Genomic DNA, 22500 nt, shown 5'->3' with positions numbered 1-22500 from the left:
CACATTTTGATGTTAAACACAACAGAATGCTAGAAATCCTAATAACCTAGACTTCTTTTTTTAAAAGCACATATAAATTGAAATCTCCCAGCAAATGAATATAACATTACCTCTTTAATAATTTCATTATATGGTTATGATTTTATTTGTTATAAACTAATCAGTTCTTTTCTAGAAAAAGATATAAATACTCATTCATTTATATCTCAAATGAACTTTAAAATAATTATATTTGCTTATTAGGACAATACATATTTAATGATGGATTTTAATCACCTGGTATAGTGATAACTGGGCAGGAATTAAAATATTCTGAAAAGAGCTCAGCGTTTAAAGTTGCACTCATCAGAATAACTTGAAGAGTTGGTCTCTGCAACACAATGTCTTTCAAAACTAGCAGTAAGAAGTCACTAGAGGAAATAAAAGAAACATCTGAGGATCAAACAAATTTAATACATGAAAATTAATAACTTGACATATTTCAAGTAAGTGTAAGACTTATGTGAAAAAAATTTATAACTCATAGAAAGATGTGTCATGTTCCTAGATGTGAAGACTTAATGTTGTAAAGATATCAATTTCCCACCAAATAAACTAAATTCAGTGTAGTGCCAATCAAAATACCAACAGCATTCATCATTGCATTTGATAATTCCACTTCTTGATATCTACATGTAGATAAAGAGGTATATACAACGATTTTCATTATAGCATTGTTTGTAAATCAGTGGAAACTACCAAAACGTCTATCAACCAAGAAATGGTTACTTATGACAATATCATCCATTCTAAGGAATAACATGAGGCAGATAAAAGGAATAAAGTAGAGCTCTAGATACAGACATGAAAACATCTCTAAGAGATATTGTTAGTGAAAGAAACCCAAGCTGTAGAACAATATGTACCGCAGAACAGCAATGTCCTAACTGGCCTCCCTGTTTCAGCCCTTGCCCCTCTAAAATCTATTCTCAGTACGGTAGACCAATAATTCTGTGCCAATGTAAATCTGATTGTGCCACTCTTCTGCTCAAAATCCTTCAACGACTTCTTATCAAAGTCCTCACTAACGAGGCCCTATGTGACATGATCTGTACCCTCACTGCTCATTTCCTGTCGCTCTCCCCCTTCATCACTTGGCTCCATCCAGCCACACTGTCCTCCTTGCTGTCTTTGAGACATGGACCCCAGGTCCCTTGCACATGTTATTAATGTGCCTAGAAAGGGCTTCTCCCAGACATTCAAGAGGTAGCTCACTCACTCACTTTGAGTCTTTACTCAAAATGTACCTTTGCAGCTAGGCCTTCCCTGGCCACCATGTTTAAAATTTCAAATGTTCCCCTCCCTTGCATTTCATATTACCCTTTCTCTTCTTAGCACTTAACAAACATACTTTATATTTTACTTCTTTATCTTGCTTATTGTTGGGCTCTCTCACTAGAATATAAGCTCTATGAGGATGGGGATTTTGGTTATTTTGTTCTACAAGATACTACTCAGTACCTGGAGCACTGCCTGGGATATAGTAGGTGCTCAATAAATGTTTGTTGATTTACTAAATGAATATATAATTTGTATTAGAAAAAAAGTTCTGGAAATAAAAGTACCTATTTCTGATAAAGCAAGCATATATGTCAATGTACAGTAGGACATATCACCAATCTGATCACCGTAGTTATCTCTGGGGCAGGGACTGGGAATGGTTTGGGAGTGTTACAGGGGACTTTCACTTTATCTGTGTTGTTTGAATTTTTTTTTTTTTGGCGGTACACGGGCCTCTCACTGTTGTGGCATCTCCCGTTGCGGAGCACAGCCTCCAGATGCACAGGCTCAGCGGCCATGGCTCACTGGCCCAGCCGCTCCGCGGCCTGTGGGATCTTCTTAGACCGGGGCACGAACCCGTGTCCCCTGCATCGGCAGGCGAACTCTCAACCACTGCGCCACCAGGGAAGCCCTTGTTTGAATTTTTAATGAGTATATTTTTGAACTACTTAGTTTTCTTTAATGAGCTAATTTAATTACATTTATGACTATTCTTTTTCTTTTTTAGGGAAAAGGAAAATAATATAACAATAGGTAAATGGTTAAGTAACTTATGGTACATCCACATGTTAGAATTTCCTCATGCAATTATTAGCAATAATTTCAAAGGTAGTTCATGCTCTCATATTAACTATTAGACCACATGCAGCACACAACAGTATATAATCCCAATAGTGTTTGTGGAGATACATCTCTCTGCTAACTCCCAATATACTCCCAGAAGAAAACAGAACAAATTGTTAACGTAATTAGCAATTCTATAAGGGACAGAAATTCTTCTTCTTGACATTTAATATTGCCTAAATGTGTTAGAATAATGTCATTATCTCTATGATCAGAAAATGTATTAAAAATTTTAAACAAATATAACTAAATTTTCTATATTCAACCTTTTATCTTACTTATTTTTTAACTGATCTTGGTTCCTAGATTTTACTTTCTTTTTTTAATTTTTAAATTTTATTTATCTTTTATACAGCAGGTTCTTATTAGTTATCCATCTTATACATATTAGTGTATATATGTCAATCCCAATCTCCCAATTCATCACACCACCACCCCCTATTTTCTGCCTCTTTCAGTCAGAGCTAGCAAATATTCCCCTACTTTTTCTTATAATTTGTGTACTCCATTCCCAAAGACTGGTATTTGTAAATGCTCAAATCTCCCTTCTCCAGTGTGTAATTTACCTTTATTCGGATGTGAAAATACTTTGTTTTTAACTGTTGATATTCTATAGGTCATTAGGTTTTATAAAAATCTCTTTTTGAGAACATCATTGCAGCCAGGAACTAGATCAAGTGCTATCATCCAGTTTCACTGAGTTTGTGGAAGTATAAATGTTATGAAACCCAAAGCTACTCTTTATGTTCAAAATTACATTGGACATAATTTCCCCTAAAATTAAAATTTTATTTTTATAATACAATCATTTAAATATTATTAGTTTGGCTGAATGTTTTATTTGATTCCCTCTTTGAGGTTGTTCAGTGATTCTGTTAAAATAAATTATTTCAAATGATCATTTCAACATTTAGGTGCAAAGTGACATTATTTACCATTTATTTTTTTCCCAACTGTTTTCTGGAGTCTCTACTTAAAGATTATTTGCGGGCTTCCCTGGTGGCACAGTGGTTGAGAGTCTGCCTGCCGATGCAGGGGACACGGGTTCGTGCCCCGGTCCGGGAGGATCCCACATGCCACGGAGCGGCTGGGCCCGTGAGCCATGGCCGCTGGGCCTGCGGTCCGGAGCCTGTGCTCCGCAGCGGGAGAGGCCACAGCAGTGAGAGGCCCGCGTACCAAAACAAGCCGCAACCAACAACAACAACAAAAACATTATTTGCCCCTCAAAGACTTTCAGTGTTTTCTACATAGCTATTTAAAATTTATTATTGTCTTGTTCTAGGAAATATTTCCTTTTATTTTGATCTATTCTTTTTATTCTTTTTAAAATTTTTTTGCCACATCACGCTGCTTGCTTGCAGGATCTAAGTTCCCTGACCGGGGATCAAGTCCAGGGCCCCAGCAGTGAAAGTGCTGAGTATTAACCACTGGACCACCATGAAATTCCCTGATATATTCTTTTTATATAAAAATCTTTTTCTTTAGTTTCAAATTTCTTTATATTTCTTAATTACTTCTATATTAGTGTATTTATTTCTTCTAACAAATAGTCTTCTGTTTACATGTCTTCCCCGTTTATTTTTTAAAAACTTTTTATCAGCAATAGCTGGGACCTCTTTTCATGTTTGTTTCTTTTTTTTTAGTTTTGCTATGATCTATTTTCTGCTTCTCTGTCAGCGCATCAACTTTACTTAGACTTTCTTCTTCTCAAGATATTAATAACAATATAGTCCTTTTTGGGAAAGCCTCATGATTTGCACAGGATCATCTCTCTTTTTCCCACTACTTCTTTACTACTTTAGAGCATGATCTACACGACAAACTATGATCAATGCCATCTATTTATCTGGCCCTTCATTTTAAAATATTGAGAATTTTGATTTTATACCTTGACCCTTTAATGACTTCTAATTCCATTAAAGTAAAATCCAAATGCTTTATTATTAATGGTGCATAGTCTCCTGCTTTTTTTAGCTGTCACTTTTCCCCTCATTCACTACATACCAGCTGCACACTGGCCTTCCTCCAGTTTTTGGACTCATGAAGCCCCTTACCACTGCAGAGTCCTTGCAAATGCTGACCTTGCCCTCATATATCTCATGAGACTCCTTTTCATACTTCTGTTTTTAATTTAAATGTAATCTCTTCAGAGGTATAATTTCTGATTATCTCGTGGCTCTCTCTCCCCAAACACAGCATCCTGTTTATTCCTTTATGGTACTTATTCCAATTTGTTGTTATTTACTTACTTGTTTATTTACCTATTCATTATTTGTTTTTCCTACCAGACGATAAGACATAAAGGGGAAACATATATGTTTGTTCACTACAGTATCCCCAGCAATTAATAGGCCACTTGGCACTTAATGCAGGCTCAATAAATACATGAATGAATGTCAGGACTGAATGACTGACCAAATGCACAAAGAAGGAAGCACATATTGACCAATCCATCAGCTATAGCATGCATTACATCTGATATTCCTGCTAAGTACAGCACCCAGCTCAGCATGGTGCCTCTTATTAGACGATGTCCATCTAATAGGATGACTCTTCCAGTGATGAACATGTGCTCTCCTAGCATTTTTCGTGTCACAGACCCTGGAGACCAGGAAGGCAGTTCCTCTTCTCTAACTTAAGCCTTCCCTATGGCAATTACCATTACTAGCTCTAAGGAACTTAACTGGAAGCAGAATAAAATCCTTTCAGCCATGTCTTCATTTGACGTGTGTGGGTATTCATCTGTAAAATCTTTGCCTTACCTTTCTTCTGTCCTCTCATGGACTTCATCAACAATGATATGGGTGATTCCTTGTAGGGCTGTGTCCCCCTCTAGCCTTCTTAGCAGCACTCCTGTGGTGCAGTATAACAGTCTGGTGGCTGAGGACTTACACGTAAAAGGGCATAGAAAGCTTTATTGAACTTTCTGAAAAAAGGAAACACTTTCCTGGCAAAGCCATTTTTAATGGATAGGGATAAAGAATACTGAAAACACCAGCAGTTTTAATATAAACCAAGAAACTAAATGCATAGTTTCTTGCTGGCAACAACAAAAGCTTTTCTACTTTACATCAAACTTTTAAGACTCATAGAAAGCATTCAAAAATTATTATAAAACATAAAAATAACAGTGAGTGATGAAATCAATTCTGAATTTGTTCATTCCATATTTGGTTAAATGGATTAAGTCCCAGTTTAGGAACAAAGCAGCACCTACTAGATCACTTCTGCCAATAAAGAATAGAAGGTCTTTACAGAGGAAATTAAGTACACCCCAAAAAGAGTTTAAACCAAAATATTTCTAAAAGGACTTCAGCCCTATTGAAGTATATATTCCAACTTGCCCAGAATCTTCAGACCCCAAGGGCTCTTTATACTTGAAAATTGTAAATTTCTGTCATCAGGAAATAAGAAAAGCATACAAACCTTGACACTTTCTAACCGGATCTGGTATCCCACAGTCAGACCCACTCTCTCTGCTCTTTCTTTAGCAACACGTTCGGCGACAGAGATCGCAGAGATTCGTCGGGGTTGGGTACAGATGATGTTAGCCACCTTCTCAGGTGGTCCGTTCAGAGAATCATCCAGAATAAACTGTGGAATCTGTGTGGTTTTCCCACATCTGTATGTCAAAACAAATAAGTCCTAAAATAAGAGTTTTCAAGTGCTCTAGTTAACTAAAGAAGCAATCATATCCAATGAGGAAAGTAAGAAGCTAATTAGAATAAAAGTTGTTCAGCTTCATCTACCTTCTAAACCTACCTACTGACTTATTACCTATAGCTGGTAACTCCTAGGAATTTGCACTTAGGTTAACAGGGCAATCAAATAATAGTTCACTATTATTTGTAAAACTGGGACTACTGAATAAACATTAGGTTAAGCTCTATAAATGCCTTCAGGAATGTGAACTCTACATGTGAATCCTAAAGAATCAGGAATATTATCTTATGATTATTAAAATACTTTATATTTTTCCCATTGGTGTGGTATTGCTTTGGCTATACCAAAGTACTGACCGAGGTTTAAAAGATAAGAAACTGGAAGATACAAAGTTACTACTATATCTGTGAGTCTGGGCACAAATGTAATTCTTAAATTGAAGACCCTTGAATACAGAACTAGATTAAGCCTGCAACTTGTCCCTGCCAAGTAGGTTTGGATAACATATGGAGAGTGTGGAACAGGAAAAATAATGTACCCTAAGTTGTTCTTAAACAAAAGCTTTAAGGAAATAAGAATAAATTTAGAAAATTCATTTCTGAAGTTTCAAGCTAAATGTTCTGGAACTGTCCTTAACATTTTAAAATGGGCCTTGTTAAAAGCCTTCAGCTAGGCCTTTTGCCTTAAAATTGTCTTAAGGCAGAGGTATACAATATCTATAAATTCCCAAATTTCTGGGCTTCCCTGGTGGCGCAGTGGTTAAGAATCCGCCTGCCAATGCAGGGGACATGGGTTCGTGCCCCGGTCCGGGAAGATCCCACATGCCGCAGAGCGGCTGGGCCCGTGAGCCACAACTACTGAGCCTGCACGTCTGGAGCCTGTGCTCCGCAATGGGAGAGGCCACGACAGTGAGAGGCCCGTGCACCGCGATGAAGAGTGGCCCCCGCTCACTGCAGCTGGAGAAAGCCCTCGCACAGAAACGAAGACCCAACACTGCCAAAAATAAATATAAAATAAATAAATAAAACTTTTTAAAAATCCTAAATTTCTGAGTTTTGTTTGTTTTTTTGTAATTTGGCTCTATAGGCTACAGTTGCCACATTATTTGCCTCTGTGAAATATTATTCAATATTTAACAGGAAAAAGCACAAATAACACCAGCAACTGTTTTTTTTTTTTTTAAAGTAGAACTGGTGGTGGTAACCAGGGCACACACCGTATCTATAGATGAAAGCTGAATTAGAAATAAATCACATTCTTACCCAGTCATACCACTTATAACAAGCACTTGGTGCTTGCTCAACAGTTTAAGAATGTTTTCTCTTTCTTCCCAAGCAGGGAGTAATTGTCTTTCTTGCAGAATTGACTGGAACTGTCTGGAGGCCTAATAAAATAAAAGATAAGACATCAATTTGGTTACTTTCAATCACCTTTCACAAAGCTCTGAATGTGGAATCCCATAGTTAGACCTCCCCTTTCTGCTCTTTCTTCACCAATTTGTTTAGAGACAGAAAGTGCAGATGTGTTGGGGGTTGGATGCTGGTGACTTTAGTCAGAAGGCTGTTCTGAGAATCAGCCAGAATAAGCTGTGGGATCTGTGTGGCTTTCCTACATCTGAATGAACTGAAGGATCTTATAAGAGAAATAACCCCTCTTAGCACCTATCCAGCTCTTTCTGTAAGTCTCTATACTAGCACTGTTCAACAGAACTTTCCGTGCTGATGGAAATGTTCTGTTTGCGCGGTCCAACATAGCAACCTCTGGCTACATGCGATTGTTGAGCACCTGAACTGTGATCAGTGCTGTCGAGGACCTGAATGTTTTATTTTATTTAATTTTAATAAATTTAACTTTAAATAGCTACCCATGGCTAGGGGCTACCATACAAGACAGCATAGTTCTACACAGTATCAGATTTTTACCAAAATCACTAACGGTAACAGAACTCACTAACTGGTTCTTTTTTTTTTTTAACATCTTAAATATATACAATTTTTATCTGTCGAGAATAAATAAATAAAAATAAACTGGTATGGATTTATAGATTTCTTTTAATTCCTGGCTTATAATCCAATACTGTACATCCAATACCTACGATATAATCCAATTTATTTTGTTGCTCTCATTATTTCATTTTGGCTATTGGGAGATTTTCCAGGTTGATTCCTGCGTCCTTCTGACATGCCCTCATCTTTTTTGTTTTGTTTTGTTTTGTTTCTGAATACGCCCTCATTTAAAGGGTTCTTTTTGGCCAATCACCACATCTATGTAACTCAGTTTGACATCTAATGGCCAATGCTATAAACATTGTACTGTAGGTTAAAACTGTGGATATATTTTTGACTAATGTAAGAAATTTATACTAACATTTATATTAACATACACATTTTCTGCATGTAATTTTATCACCTCTAAACACACTGTTCAAACTGAATGTGTAATTTTTTATTTCCACCATCTTATTATTTATGGTGTGATTTTCTAGTCAATTTGACATTCTATGGGTGTTGCGGTATATATGTACTAGTGTTATATATACTCTGTCAAAAATCAGAATCACAGAACTTTAGAATCGGAAGGGCCTTAGATAGCATCTAATCTAATCCCCAAACTGGTTAAGCAACTCGTCTTTATCCTCCATCCAACTCTGCCCTAATACTTCACTTATGAGTTCTTTTAAAATAATCTTATTTTTACCCCTGAATGGGGTAAAAACAACATGGACTTTGAAAACAGAGAGAATTAGCTTGAAACCCTGTGTTGCCACTTACCAGCTATGTGACCTTGGGCAAATTATTTATCCTGTGAGCCTTTGAAATGGGGTAAGAGTCCCTCCTTCTCCTTCTCCTTTTCTATACTGTTATTTCTAATGTAAATCACAGTACTACTTTTCCCTTCACTTATCAGATTTCTATCATAGTAACAAAGCCACATGATTCTCAGAATATTTGGTATATATGTGTTTCATTTTCATCAGCCATTGGATTTTCCAAAACTATCTGGAACATGCACCCAAGTTTGCTATGGCATGCAGAAACTTTGCCCAATCAGAGTAAAAGAGAGCTGAAAGTATACTACGGAGAGTAGCCAAAGCTTCCTAATTCCCAATCCCTTCATCCATACATTAGGGAGGCAATGCTAGCCGTTCTCTCAGAATACCCTACCTGTTTTATTCGGAACTGCTTGCAGATTTTGACATTCTCAGCATGTACTGATTTTGCCTGCCAGTCATATCTTTTGGAAATCTTTTTCTTAAGGTTGACATAGCTTTCATTCTCCACCATAACTGGTGCAGGACCTTCATCCTCATCTGTCTCCTCCTCAGGCTCTGATTCCTTTTCAACTTGAAGGGGATAAAAGGAAACATTTTCGATATGGAGCCCTTTCTTCAGCAGGGAAAAGTCACTATCTAACAAAGTAACAACAACAACAAAATCATAAAATGGAGAAAAAGTTAAAGCTTGAATAAAACAAGTTCATTCATTTCCACACTACTACTTCTACTGCTAAAGAACTTAAAATGCATCTCCAAATAAACTTTAATCAAGTGTCAGTGGCTCTGGTTAAATCAAATTAAAAACAAAGAAAAGGGCTTCCCTGGTGGCACAGTGGTTGAGAGTCCGCCTGCCGATGCAGGGGACACAGGTTTGTGCCCCGGTCTGGGAAGATCCCACATGCCGCGGAGCTGCTGGGCCCATGAGCCATGGCCGCTGAGCCTGCGCGTCCGGAGCCTGTGCTCCGCAACGGAAGAGGCCACAACAGTGAGAGGCCCGCGTACCACAAACAAAAAACAAAAAACAAAATCATGCCCTGCCTTGTTAATCCAGTAGACTCTGTACATTCAGAAATTAACTGAAAGTTTCAAATATTTGCAAGTGTACCTACAATTCCATGACACAAAATAACCCAAATGTCTATCATATGATGAATCAATAAATGAAATGCGGTATGTCCATATAATGGAATAGTATTCAGTAATAAAAAGGAATGAAGTACTGATACATGCTACAACATGGATGAACCTTGAAAATATCATGCTAAGTGAAAGAAGCCAACCACAAAAAGCCACATATTTACTATATGATTCCATCTCCATGAAATGTCCAGAATAGGCAAATCCACAGAGACAGAATATAGACTCATGGTTGTTAGGGGTTGGGGGAAGGGAGAAATGAGGAGTGACTTGCTAACAGGTACAGAGTTTCTTTCTGGGGTGATGAAAACGTTCCAGAGTTAGACAGTGGTCATGGTTGCACAACTCTGTTAATATACTAAAAACCACTGAATTGTACACTTCAAAAGAGTAAATTTTATGGTGTGTAAATTATATCTTAATAAAGCTGTTATCTTAAAAAAAAAGTTCACGACACACAGTTTGTCATTTCTTGAGGAATACATCTGAGTGCTAGAACTCGCGGCAGGTTGGGAGCGAGTCAAGGGGCCAGTGAGGGAACCTAGCCAGCTGTCCGGCATCCGCATCTTGGTGCAGTTTCACTGTTCTCTACCTGTTGACATTTACCTAGGAACTCCTGGGAAATAATAAAACTTGCTGCTCTGAAAGAGAGGTGGCAAAAAATAAGAGAGATCCTACGGTGAACTCTGAAAGGGGGGTTACTTGTGATGTAAGACTCTGCATGGCACACTCGGATCTGGAGGAAGCCAGAGGCTCGTACAAACATTTCTCTATTTGAGGATTTAGGGACCCATAAAGAGAGACATCCCCTAATGACTTTTGGGGGTCTAGCATACTAAAAGCAGGAGGGGATGGATGGTGGTATAGAAAGAGAAGTATCTCTAAAAACTCATTTTAAAGTAATCCTATATACAATAACAGAAGTAATCACAGGAAACCAAATGGATTACACGAAACAGACTTTTCTGGAAGGATGCTTTAAGGTTCTTCCAGCCCTCGACTGCTAGAATAAACTTATACATCACTACAAACTTTCAATTCAGGGAGCCAGAACACAGTGACAGAATTAGGCCTTACAAGTAAAGTCAGGTCATAGCTCAGGGGAGATCCTACACCAGCCCTCAGAGCCTCTGATTGCTGTAATCCATCATTCCAAATCCCGCCTCCACAACACCACATCAATGACTTACATACCTTCTGGAATTTGATTTGAAAGAAACGAATTACTTGGAATCACTGGTTTACGACAGACAGGATTATTTATTCTGGTCCCAGAGGATACTGGCAGAAAGTTCACAGGAGGGACACTGTACTTGTGATGGGTATATGTTAGTAACTTGGTTATTTCTGATTCTTCCTCTAAAAGGGTTATCAAAGAATATACAACAGGTTCTGAAGTTTCTGCAAATGTCAAGGCCTTGCCATAAAGGAACTCAGAAATATGTAAACGACAAGCCAGAGGTAGATTCTCATTGGTGGAATAAAATGCCACAAGGGGAGCTTGGTAGGGGTATTTGTGGTCTTTAGAAAATCGAATTTCAAGTTCGTATAAAAAAGATGCATCTTCGTCAGCATTTAGATGAGAATCATCTACACTTCTTTCTGCTCTTCCAACAATTTGATTTGGGGACACTTCATGTTTGAATTTGCACTTTGATCCAAATTTGCAACTTCCTTTGAGGTAAAATTTACAGATTTCAAGTGACGTCTCCTGTATATTTTTGGTACTTTCCTTTTGCTTGGATTTGCAGAATTTACTCGTCAAATACCCCAGTTCTAATCCAATGGTCCAGACTCTGTTCTGAATTCTTTCTATAAATTTTTCTCCACAGATTGACTTGAGAGCAAAGGCCTCTTCCTGTCGCTGCTCCACACACTCATCCAAGCTTATACGCGCAACGGCCTCAGAGACCTTCATCCTCTCTCCAAATGTCTCTGAAAAACACTGGGTGAGCAGATGTTCCAGTGATGCCCCCATGTCTCCATTGCAAATTCTCAGGGCTACCTGACAGTGCTCGGTGTTGAAACCATACCTGCCAAGTGAGAAGCACGACAAAAACGACTGAGTAATATCAAACCTCAAAAGAGAAATTCATTTAAATACATATATGGGAAGCCATAACTATACATAGGCAGGGTTTGTGTCTTGAAAAAGTGTACCTGATAATACTAACGCCTCCTTCATCTCCCTATCCTAAAAGAGAGGATACTGGGCGTATCAGGTACCACTGGAACGCACACAACACGAAAGTATTCGAGGAGTGGTAGATGCGTTTATAATACACTTTCAGTTTCCTTCAATTTTCCCATAAATGATGAAAGCAAACCTGGAAAGTTTTTGCACTGCAAATGTTGAGACTGTAAATTCCGGATGATGAGGCTCCACCAGGCCTGAACCAGCACATTCCAAAGGATCTGAGTCGGGAACAAGGGAAGCTTCTCGTCCAGCTGACCAGTACTGCTCATCATCATAATCAGGCTCATCATCTTCTTCCTCCCCAGAAACACCTCTTCTGGCAAAAGTAACATTTTCATATATTAACTCTACTTACCTCAAAGAAAAATTTAGTAAGAGTCTAAGAATTTAATTCAAGGAACCAAAGGACAGAGAATCCTGACCACTATTCAGTCACTGATTTATTTTTATTGACCTATTAATTTATATCTCGGCAAGTAACAGAATTTATTACCTGCCAGGTACTATGTTAAATGTTTTATATGTACTATCTCTTTGAAAATCTTCCCAATAACCCAGCCAGATTGGAATCTCTATTTTTTTTTCCAGATGATCAACTAAAATTTAAGAGAAGATTAGTAACTGCCAAAGGTTATAAAGTAAAGAGCAACTAGAGATTTTAAGCAAGGTAGTCTGACCCAGAGTCTGTGTTCTTAACTACAGAAGCCTTGGCTATCCTCTCTCTCTTCTCATTTATAAAAACCATCGCTATTTTTTTTTTGCTTTGCTGCATAACCACCTTTCCTAAATTTAAGACAGATATGCAATTTGTAGATAGGATGGAAATTAAGCTGTTCATGACTGACCGTTCATTAATTGTGGCAAATGGAAAGGATTAACCTCTCCAACTGAAATCACAAAGCAAAACAGCCAAAAGTCTAAAACAATCTTTCTCTTAGGCAGATGGTCATGAGAAGTGTAATCATAAGACTTCATCTGATCAACTCAATATTTGCTCCTAGAACAATGCTTCTACTTGTTCACTACAAGGTTTTATTTGAAAGGTTATCAATAAAGCAACTACTGAATCCATATTAGCACTGTCCTAGAAAAAGTAAAGATGAAAAGGCGATCTGTACCATTGCTCACAGATATTGCAAAACAAACTCACTCTAAAACTGTTGCTGAATAATTATTCTTGTATTTCTCTTGGCTCACTTTCAACTAGTTATACAGCCACTACAGGATCAGTACTGATACAGTACTCCAAAGACACACAGAACCCTCGCACTGCCAATGCATCTTCCTCAATATAGTAATTTACTGAAATAAGATAATTTACTCAGATCCAGCATCTGCATCTTGTTCTTGCAGGTCTCGGAGAAGAGCTTTCACTTTTTCTTGATTCTCAGAAGTCATATGTAGAGTCTGAAGGGGTGCTTTGGCTTCAGGCTTCCATTTGGGGTGTGCATCCCCTTTTCTCACGCTACTGTTACTAGGTCTGCAAAGGACACAAGAACAAAATTACACATTTATCCGTGAGCAGAACTTTTACACTCTCCTCAGGGTCCCCAAATATATATAACATGACTGGACTGTCAAATACCCTACAAAAGATGACAATGAATGTGAAGAGATTCTCTATTTTCTACAGTATTTACCAGATTTCATTATATTGAAACTGCTGGAGAAAAACCTGATTCGATGCTTCATCATTAAATCTGGCTTCACTAGCTCAAGAGTCCTCTGGAGAAAGTAATGCTATGGTGACTCCTTCTGCACTAGTGGATGTTCAAAAGAAATGTGCTACATACAAAGAGTACATATTTCATTCTATTTGAGGTACTTGATCTGAAAACAACAGAGTCCTATCTTGTGAATATTAGGCATTATTATTATTTTTTTTTTTTTGCGGTACACGGGCCTCTCACTGCTGTGGCCTCTCCCGTTGCGGAGCACAGGCTCCGGACGCACAGGCTCAGTGGCCATGGCTCACGGGCCCAGCTGCTCCGTGGCATGTGGGATCCTCCCGGACCGGGGCATGAACCCATGTCCCCTGCATCGGCAGGCGGACTCTCAACCACTGTGCCACCAGGGAAGCCCTAGCCCTATTTTTGAAATATTTACCTAAATTATTATTTCCTGATTACAAAAATCATAATAATACATGTTCACTGTAGAAAAGTAGAGAACCAAGAAGAAAACAGAAGTCATCTTAAATCACATCATTCTTTTTCACATACATTTTTTATAAAATTGTACAGCATATATAATCTTTTATAATTTGCTTTATTTCCTTATCAAAATAAAACTGTCATTTCCCCCAAATTAAATATTTTCCTACAACTTAACTTTTAAATGGTTACACATACATATAGAGGTACTAGAATTTATTTCACCAATCTTTCATTTTTGGAATTTAGATTTTTTTTAGGGATACTTTTTAATATTTAAAACAATAATCAGCTCTAAAGTTTAACTTTCCTCACTAAAGTTCTTTTTTTCACTTGGCATGTTTCATTATAAATTTTCACAAATCTAGGGAAATGGCAGAAACTCTCTCTGCATTGAAAATCCAACATATTATTGAGACTTTGAAAAGAACCACACACTTACACTCGCAAAACTGGGTACCAAAGGAGAAAATAGAATAGACTGGTTTTTAACCACTTAGTTGCAACCTCTGAAAAGAAACGTTAGCCCAAATTCATCATTACCCCTTTTGGTTTCAAAAAATTTTTAATCTACAGAAATTAACACCATTTATCAAGATTCACCAATTGTTAACAATTGCCATACTTAAATGCACACACACGTTATGCCCTTCTCTTATTTCTCTCTCTCCACACACACAGATGCATGTATATATGCTCCCTCATATATGTACATGCATGCTCTGCTGAACCATCTGAATGTAAGTTGCAGGCATCACATTCACTCTTAAATACTTCAGCATGTTATTTCCTAAGAACAGAGACATACTTTTATATAACCACAGTACTCTTATCACTCACAAGATATTTTATATTGATATCATCTAATATATAATCCATATTCAAAGTTCCTAACTGCCTCAATCATGTCTTCTACAGATTTTCTTAATGAGTATCTACTTTAAAATGACATTTAGTTAGCCATTTCTCAAACTCCTTTAATTTAGAATAGTTCCCCCACCTATTTCCTGGCAGTGACTTTTTTGAAGCACTTAGGCTAGCTGTCTTGTAGAATTCTCACTATTTGGACTTGTCTGATTGTTTCCTCATGATTAGAAAAAAAAAAGGGGGGGTGGGGGGGTGGGTAGGGAGAGAACTTCCATATGCTCCTATCTCATCTACCTCTTATTTGTAAACCCCTATACTTTGCCTTCCTTCCAGTTCCTAAGGATGAACCATCCTCGATCCTAAAGTCAGTCCCTCTGTATACTGTATACACAATCTCTTTAACCTCCTCAAGGAAATCATTCCAGCACTTATCCCTCCCTCTGCATCATCAGATCATCAGTTCTTCATTCTCCTTTGGATCATTTCCATCAGCTTACAGACATGCTATATAACATCTACCATCTTAAAAAAAAAAATCTTCCCTTTGACTGCATATCCCTCTCAAGCTATTATCCTATCTCTCCTCCCTCCCCTGCCCTTTAGAGAAAAACTCCCTCAAAGGGTTATCTAAATCATTGTCTTTGTCACCACTTTCTTTCCTCTTCTCTCTGAAACACACTCCAATAGGGTTTTCTCCACACTAAGTATACTAAACCAAACAGCTCTCGTCAAGGTTGCCCATGCTATCCACATTGCCAAATCCAGTGGACAATTGTCAGAACACATTTTTCTTTTTTCTTTATATTGGCTGTGCCACGCAGCTTGTGGCATCTTAGTTCCCGACCAGGGATTGAACCTGGGGCCACAGCAGTGAAAGTCCTAACCACTGGACCACCAGGGAACTCCCGGAACACATTTTTCTTGACCTATTAGAAGCATTTTTTATATAACTTGCGTATTCCCTTTAAGTATCCAATCCAATCTGATTGGATACTTCCCTTGAAAACACCTTCATTCCTTGACTTCCAGAAATAAGCTTAGTCTTCCTCCTACTTCACTGGCAACTCCTCAATCTACTTTGTCACATTTTCCTAATCTCTCTCAGTTCTAAAGTCTAGAGTGCCCCAGGGCTCAAAGTTCAGACCTCTTCTCTATATCCTATCTCATCCAGTCCCACAGCCTTAAAGCACATTTACTCCTAGAGGACTCATACATTTACTTCTCTAGCCTAGATCTTATTCTTGAACTCCAGACTTATATATTAAATTGCCTATGAAATTGCCAGTTGGAGTGTACCTTCTAACTGGTCTTCCTGCTTCCAACCCATGTCCCCCTGTAGTCTATTCTCCACAGAGCACACTGAGGCAGGGCCACTGAATATGGGTGCACAGACTATACACTATGCAAAGGGTCCTAAAGTAGGGAAGGAGGGGACAGCAAAAGCTAAAATCCAGTCTATGCTCTGCTTGCCAAGACATCCATCCTGGAGCTATAACTGCCCAAAGAAAGGGGCACCATTTTCTAATTCACATGAAGGGATATACTGAATAGCAGTAACTCTGGCTAGAGTGACTGATGTCACACACACTTGCCTCAAACCCTTCAATGGCTTCCCATTTTACTCAAAGCAAAGCCAAAGTCCGTATAATGGCCTTTTTGGCCATGGCACGTGACTTGGCTCAGTCCAGTTCAAGATGCTGACAAACCTCACAGCTGGTGCTTGAAAGACAGAATTGTGGCGCTTGAAAGAAGCACTTCAGGTAGGTAAGGTGTATTTGAACATGTGATGACTGATATATACAGAACAGATGTTTTTGCTTTCCTTGACCTTTCCTGGTGGTAGCAGGGGTGAACTTTTGAGGTGCCAAATACCTGTAAGAACGTATGTCTGCCCCATTGAGAATGTCTGTAGAATTCAATTCCATTATTTAAAATAGTTTTTCTACTGACCAGCCCCAGCCTGAAGCTTGACACAATAACTAGACTAGCTATTCTACAACTATCCTAAGACACCTTTCTCAACTGTGCTTTAATTTTCAAAGGTTATTTTAAAATCCCATTCTTTGAACTATTCTAAAGATTATACATTCCAAAGTATCCTTTTAAAAACTTGGTTTTATGTGCTTATGATTTTTTCTATAATAAATAATTTTAATGTTTATATCTGACCCCTTTGACAGAAAACAGATCAATGGATTCCTAAGGATCAGGGAGGAGTGTGTTGCAAAGGGCATGTGGGAGTTTTGAAGAGCTGTTTATGGCGATGGTTGCGTTTGTCAAATTTTAGGTTGAGTTTTACTGAACGTAAATTACACTTCAATGAACATGACTTTTAAAACTTAAAGTAAAACAAAAACAAACAAAATCCTTATAATGGCCTATAACATCCTATACAGTATAGTCTCTTGAATCTAACTGCCTATTTGGTTGATCTGGTTGGAAAATAGATAATTCATCAACTAGACAGATGGAGTATTGCCAGATCTCATTTGGAGACCTTCAAACTACAATGCCTAAGAAATACTTAAAATAATTGTCATCACCTTCACAATTTCCAGTATTTACTTTCCTAGTAATACTGATTACAATAACAATATTATACTCAATTCACAGTGTCATGTGGAAGTTAAAGTTAACTTCAGATTTCAAAGCACCACCCCCATCCCCGGCCTAACAAAAGGTGTTATTTGCCATCATGCCTTTAGAAAAGGTTACAAAGAAGGGGCTTTAAAACAAGAGGAAGATAACTTGGCCAGAATTACTTGACATTTTCCCCCTTTGTCTTAGTCATCTGTTAGATCAGGAATTGATACTGTTTTCACATTTGAATATTCAAAGAGTATAATGACCTGGATGAATGCCTTGATTCAGTGAAGATACAAAAGTCATCGCCATCATCCCAAATTCTACTTGAGGCCTTTCTATTGCCACCAATGCCACCGCCACCGCTGCCACCCCCATGAGATTTACTAGCATGACTTCTGCCTCCTCTTCCTCCTCTGGAAGACCCCTTTCCACCTCCTTTCCCTGGCTTGCCTTTTCTTCTTACTGAAGAACTCATTTTCACCTGCAAGAGAAAAAAGTAATACAGACATTATAAAAATCAGACAAGTATAATAATGCTTTGTCAAGTTATGGAAATAGCCTATTTTAAAGGAAAAAAGGAAAATGCATACTTTAAAAGGGCCAGTTTAGGACAAGCATGGATAAACTGCTTCACAAAAGATTTACAAGCATATCCCCCTTAGGATTAATATTTAGTGAGCGTCTCTGACACAGATTTCTTAACCAGGATGTGCATCAGAAACACATGGAGAAGTTTCAAATCATACATAGGGTGTGTAGCATCCAATGCTACGTTCTGATCTGGTTAGGTCTTGCATAGGGTTTAAAAAACTCTAGTTGGGAAGAGATGTTTTCATGTATTTAATACATAATTTGATAAGTAAAATTTATATTTACATATACACTTGCAGAAACACAGCCCTAGCTCAGAGACTTTGCCTGGGGGAAGTAAAACTGTAGAGTTTTGTATGCGATCAAAGTTAAGATGTTATCAGCTTAAAATAGAATGTTACAACTAAAAGATGTTTTATGTCAGTCTCATGGTAAAAAGCAAAAATACAAAACAAAACAAAACAAATTACACAGCAAAAATCTATGGTAGATACATAAAAGATAATGAGGAAGGAATCAAAGCATACCACTACAGAAAATCATCAAATCACAAAGGAAGATAGCAAGAGAGAAAGAAACAAAGGATCTATAAAACACCCAGGAAACAACAATCAAAATGGCAATAGTAAGCCCTTACCTATCAATAATTACTTCAAATGTAAATGGACTAAATTCTCCTATCAAAATACACAGAGTAGCCGAATGGATAAAAAAACAACACTCGGGACTTCCCTGGTGGCGCAGTGGTTAAGAATCCACCTGCCAATGCAGGGGACACAGGTTCGAGCCCTGGTCTGGGAAGATTCCATGTGCCGCGGAACAACTAAGCCCATGTGCCACAACTACTGAGTCTGTGCTCTAGAGCCCGCAAGCCACAACTACTGAGCCCATATGCTACAACTACTGAAGCCCTTGTGTCTAGAGCCTGTGCTACGCGACAAGAGAAGCCACTGCTATGAGAAGCCAACACACCACAATGAAGAGTAGACCCCGCTCACCGCAACTTGAGAAAGCCTGCATGCAGCAACAAAGGCCCAATGCAGCCAAAAATAAATAAATAAAAATAAATTTTAAAAAGTTAAAAAAGACTCAACTACATGCTGCCTACAACAGAATCACTTCAGCTTTAAAGACACACATAGACTGAAACTGAAGGTATGTAAAAGACAGTAAATGCACATGGAAACCAAAAGACAGCAGGGGGGCTTCCCTAGTGGTGCAGTGGTTGAGAGTCTGCCTGCCAATGCAGGGGACGTGGGTTCGTGCCCTGGTCCGGGAGGATCCCACGTGCCATGCAGCAGCTGGGCCCGTGAGCCATGGCCACTGAGCCTGCACGTCCGGAGCCTGTGCTCCGCAGCAGGAGGGACCACAGCAGTGAGAGGCCCGCGTACCGCAAAAAAAAAAAAAAAAGACAGCAGGGGTAGCTATACTTAGACAAAATAGCCTTTAAGTCAAATACTGTAACAAGAGACAAAGAAGATCATCATATAACGATAAAGGGGTCAATTCATCAAGGGAATCTAACAATTGTAAGTATTTATGCTCCCAACATCAGAGCACCTAAATATATAAAGCAAATATTAACATAATTGAAGAGAGAAATAGACAGCGACACAAAAATAATAAGGGACTTTAATACCACACTTTCAACAATGGTCAGATCATCCAGAAAGAAAAATCAGTAAAGAAATATTGGACTTGAACTATAATTTAAGCCAAATGGACCTAACAGACATACACAGAACATTCCATTCAAAGCAGGAGACTACATTTTCTTCTCAAATGCACATGGAATATTCTCCAGGATAGATCATATCTTAGGCTATAAAACAAGTCTTGACAAACTTAAGAAGACTGAAATCAGATCAAGCATCTTTTCTAACCACAATGGTATGAAACTAGAAATCAATAACAGAAGGAAAACTGGAAAACTCATAAATATGTGGACATTAAATAACATGATCCTGAACAACCAATGGGTCAAAGACAAAATCAAGAGGGAAATTTTAAAATATCTTTAAACAATTGAAAGTGGAAACACAACATACCAAAACTTATGGGATGCAGCAAAAGGAGTTTTAAGAGGACAGTTTAGAGCAATAAATGCCTACATTACGAAAAAGAAAAGATATCAAATAAACAATCTAAATTTACACCTCAAGGAACCAGAAAAAAGAAGAACAAACTAAGCCCAAACTAAGCCAAACTAACTACACCCAAACTAAGTCCAAAGTTAGTATTATGCATAATAGGAGCACCAGAAGGATAGTGGGGAGAGAGAGAGAGAAAAGAGCAGAAAAAATATTAAAAGAAATAACAGCAGAAGACTTCTCAAATTTATTGAAAGACAATAACCTACACAGCCAGGAAGCTCTAAGGAGTCCAAGTAGGATACACCCATAGATCCCTAAACAGACACAGTATGTAAAAATGCTGAAAGTTAAAGACAAGGAGAAATCTTGAAAGCATTTAGAGAAAAACAACTTGACACTTCCAGATATAAACCCAGTAAGATTAACAGTTGACTTTCTGGCAGAAATGATGGAGGCCAGAAGGCAGTGACATAATACATTCAAAGGACTTAAAGAAAAGAACTGTCAACCAATAATCCTATATCCAGAAAAGCTATCTTTCAAGAATGAAGGTGAAATTAAAAGTTTCTCAGATAAAAGCAGAGAATTTGTTGACAGCAGACCTGATTTACAAAAATATACTAAAGGAAGCTCTTCAAGCTAAAGCAAGTGACCCTAGATGATAATTTGAATCCACACAAAAAACAAGGAGCACCAATTGTGTAATACGTACACCAATATGTACACCAATTGTGTAATTACAAAAAAACCCCAAAAAACAGAAACCCCCTCCCCTCAAAACCAACAAAACAGTGTAAATGTATATTTTTCTCCTTTCTTCACATAACCGAGTTAAAAAGCAATTGTATAAAATAGTATGTATATAATGTAGTATTGGACCTGTGATGTACAGAAATGTAATATATTTGCCAATAACGAACAAAGCAGATCAGTGGGAGCATAGTTGTACTGGGTTAAGAAAATGATTACAGATGGTAAAGTAATAACTGTAACAATGTACAGCTGGAGAAGCAACCTAAGTGTCCACTGACAGATGATCGGATAAAGAAGATATGGTAATATATACACAATGGAATATTACTCAGCCATAAAAAAGAATGAAATAATGCCATTAGCAACAACATGGATTGTTGTTGAGAGCAGAAGCAAAAGCAGAAGCAAAAGCAGAAGCAAAAGCAGAAGCAAAAGCTTGGTACGACTGACTTAGGTTTTAGAACAATTATTCTAAAAAGGGAACCCTCCTACACTGTTGGTGGGAATGTAAATTGGTAGAGCCACTATGGAGAACAGCATGGAGGTTCCTTAAAAAACTAAAAATAGAGCTACCATATGATCCCACAATCCCACTCCTGGGCATATATCCATAGAAAAACATGGTTAGAAAGGATACAGGCACCCCAATGTTCACTGCAGCACTGTTTACAATAGCCAAGACATGAAAGCAACTTAAATGTCTATCGACAGATGAATGGATAAAGAAGATGTGGTACACATATATAATGGAATATTACTCAGCCATTAAAAAGAATGAAATAATGTAGGGGACTCCCCTGGTGGTCCAGTGGTTAAGACTCCGTGCTCCTAACACAGGGGGCCCGAGTTCGATCCCTGGTCAGGGAACTAGATCCTGCATGCTGCAACTAAGAGCCCACATGCTGCAACTAAAAGAGCCCACATGTCACAGCTAAAGATCCCACATGCCGCAACTAAAGATCCCACATGCTGCAACGAAGATCCCATGTGCTACAACTAAGACCCAGCGCAGCAAAATAAATAAATAAATAAATATTTAAAAATAAAGAAAGAAAGAATGAAATAATGCCATTTGCAGCAACATGGATGGACCTGGAGATTATCATACTAAGTGAAGTAAGTCAGACAGAGAAAGACAAATATATGATATGGCTTATATGCGGAATCTTAAAAAAAAAAAGATACAAATGAACTTATTTACAAAATAGAAACAGACTCACAGACTTAGAGAACATTGCAGACTTAGAGAACAAACTTACAGTTACCATGAGGGAAGGGTGGTGGGGAGGGATAGACTGGGAGCTTGGGATTGACATATACACACTGCTATATTTAAAATAGATAACCAGGGACTTCCCGGCGGTCCAGTGGTTGAGACTTCACCTTCCAATGCAGGGGGTGTGGGTTCAATCCCTGGTTGGGGAGCTAAGATCTCACATGCCTCGCAGCCAAAAAACCAAAACATAAAACAGAAGCAATATTGTAACAAATTCAATAAAGACTTTAAAAATGGTCCGTATC

The 22500-nt window shown here is 38.1% G+C and overlaps 1 protein-coding gene across 8 annotated transcripts in view; it reads right to left on the bottom strand.

Moving 5' to 3' along the window:
- The window catches only part of DHX57 (DExH-box helicase 57), a 73287-nt gene that overhangs the window by 28891 nt on the left and 21896 nt on the right, over positions 1-22500 (bottom strand). For 4 of the 8 annotated variants that reach the window (XM_027113328.1, XM_027113329.1, XM_027113327.1 and 1 more), the window contains 9 exons: positions 17806-18023; positions 13258-13416; positions 12067-12252; positions 10934-11772; positions 8991-9235; positions 7089-7210; positions 5590-5785; positions 4926-5050; positions 277-410 (listed from right to left, as the gene is read on the bottom strand). In XM_027113328.1, the coding sequence (XP_026969129.1) occupies positions 277-410; positions 4926-5050; positions 5590-5785; positions 7089-7210; positions 8991-9235; positions 10934-11772; positions 12067-12252; positions 13258-13416; positions 17806-18017 (2218 nt within the window). In that variant the 5' untranslated portion in view covers positions 18018-18023. Of the gene's footprint in view, positions 1-276; positions 411-4925; positions 5051-5589; positions 5786-7088; positions 7211-8990; positions 9236-10933; positions 11773-12066; positions 12253-13257; positions 13417-17805; positions 18024-22500 lie in introns of those variants that run through there. The other 4 variants (XM_027113326.1, XM_027113330.1, XM_027113331.1 and 1 more) reach the window with 4 other exon arrangements.

The sequence above is a fragment of the Aethalodelphis obliquidens genome, unplaced genomic scaffold, assembly GCF_003676395.1.
Source record: "Aethalodelphis obliquidens isolate GAN/ISIS:26980383/991018 unplaced genomic scaffold, ASM367639v1 scaffold12, whole genome shotgun sequence".
NCBI classification, from domain to species: Eukaryota; Metazoa; Chordata; class Mammalia; order Artiodactyla; family Delphinidae; genus Aethalodelphis; species Aethalodelphis obliquidens.
Note: the sequence above shows the minus strand (reverse complement) of the source record. Positions and strands in the feature narration are given on the sequence as shown.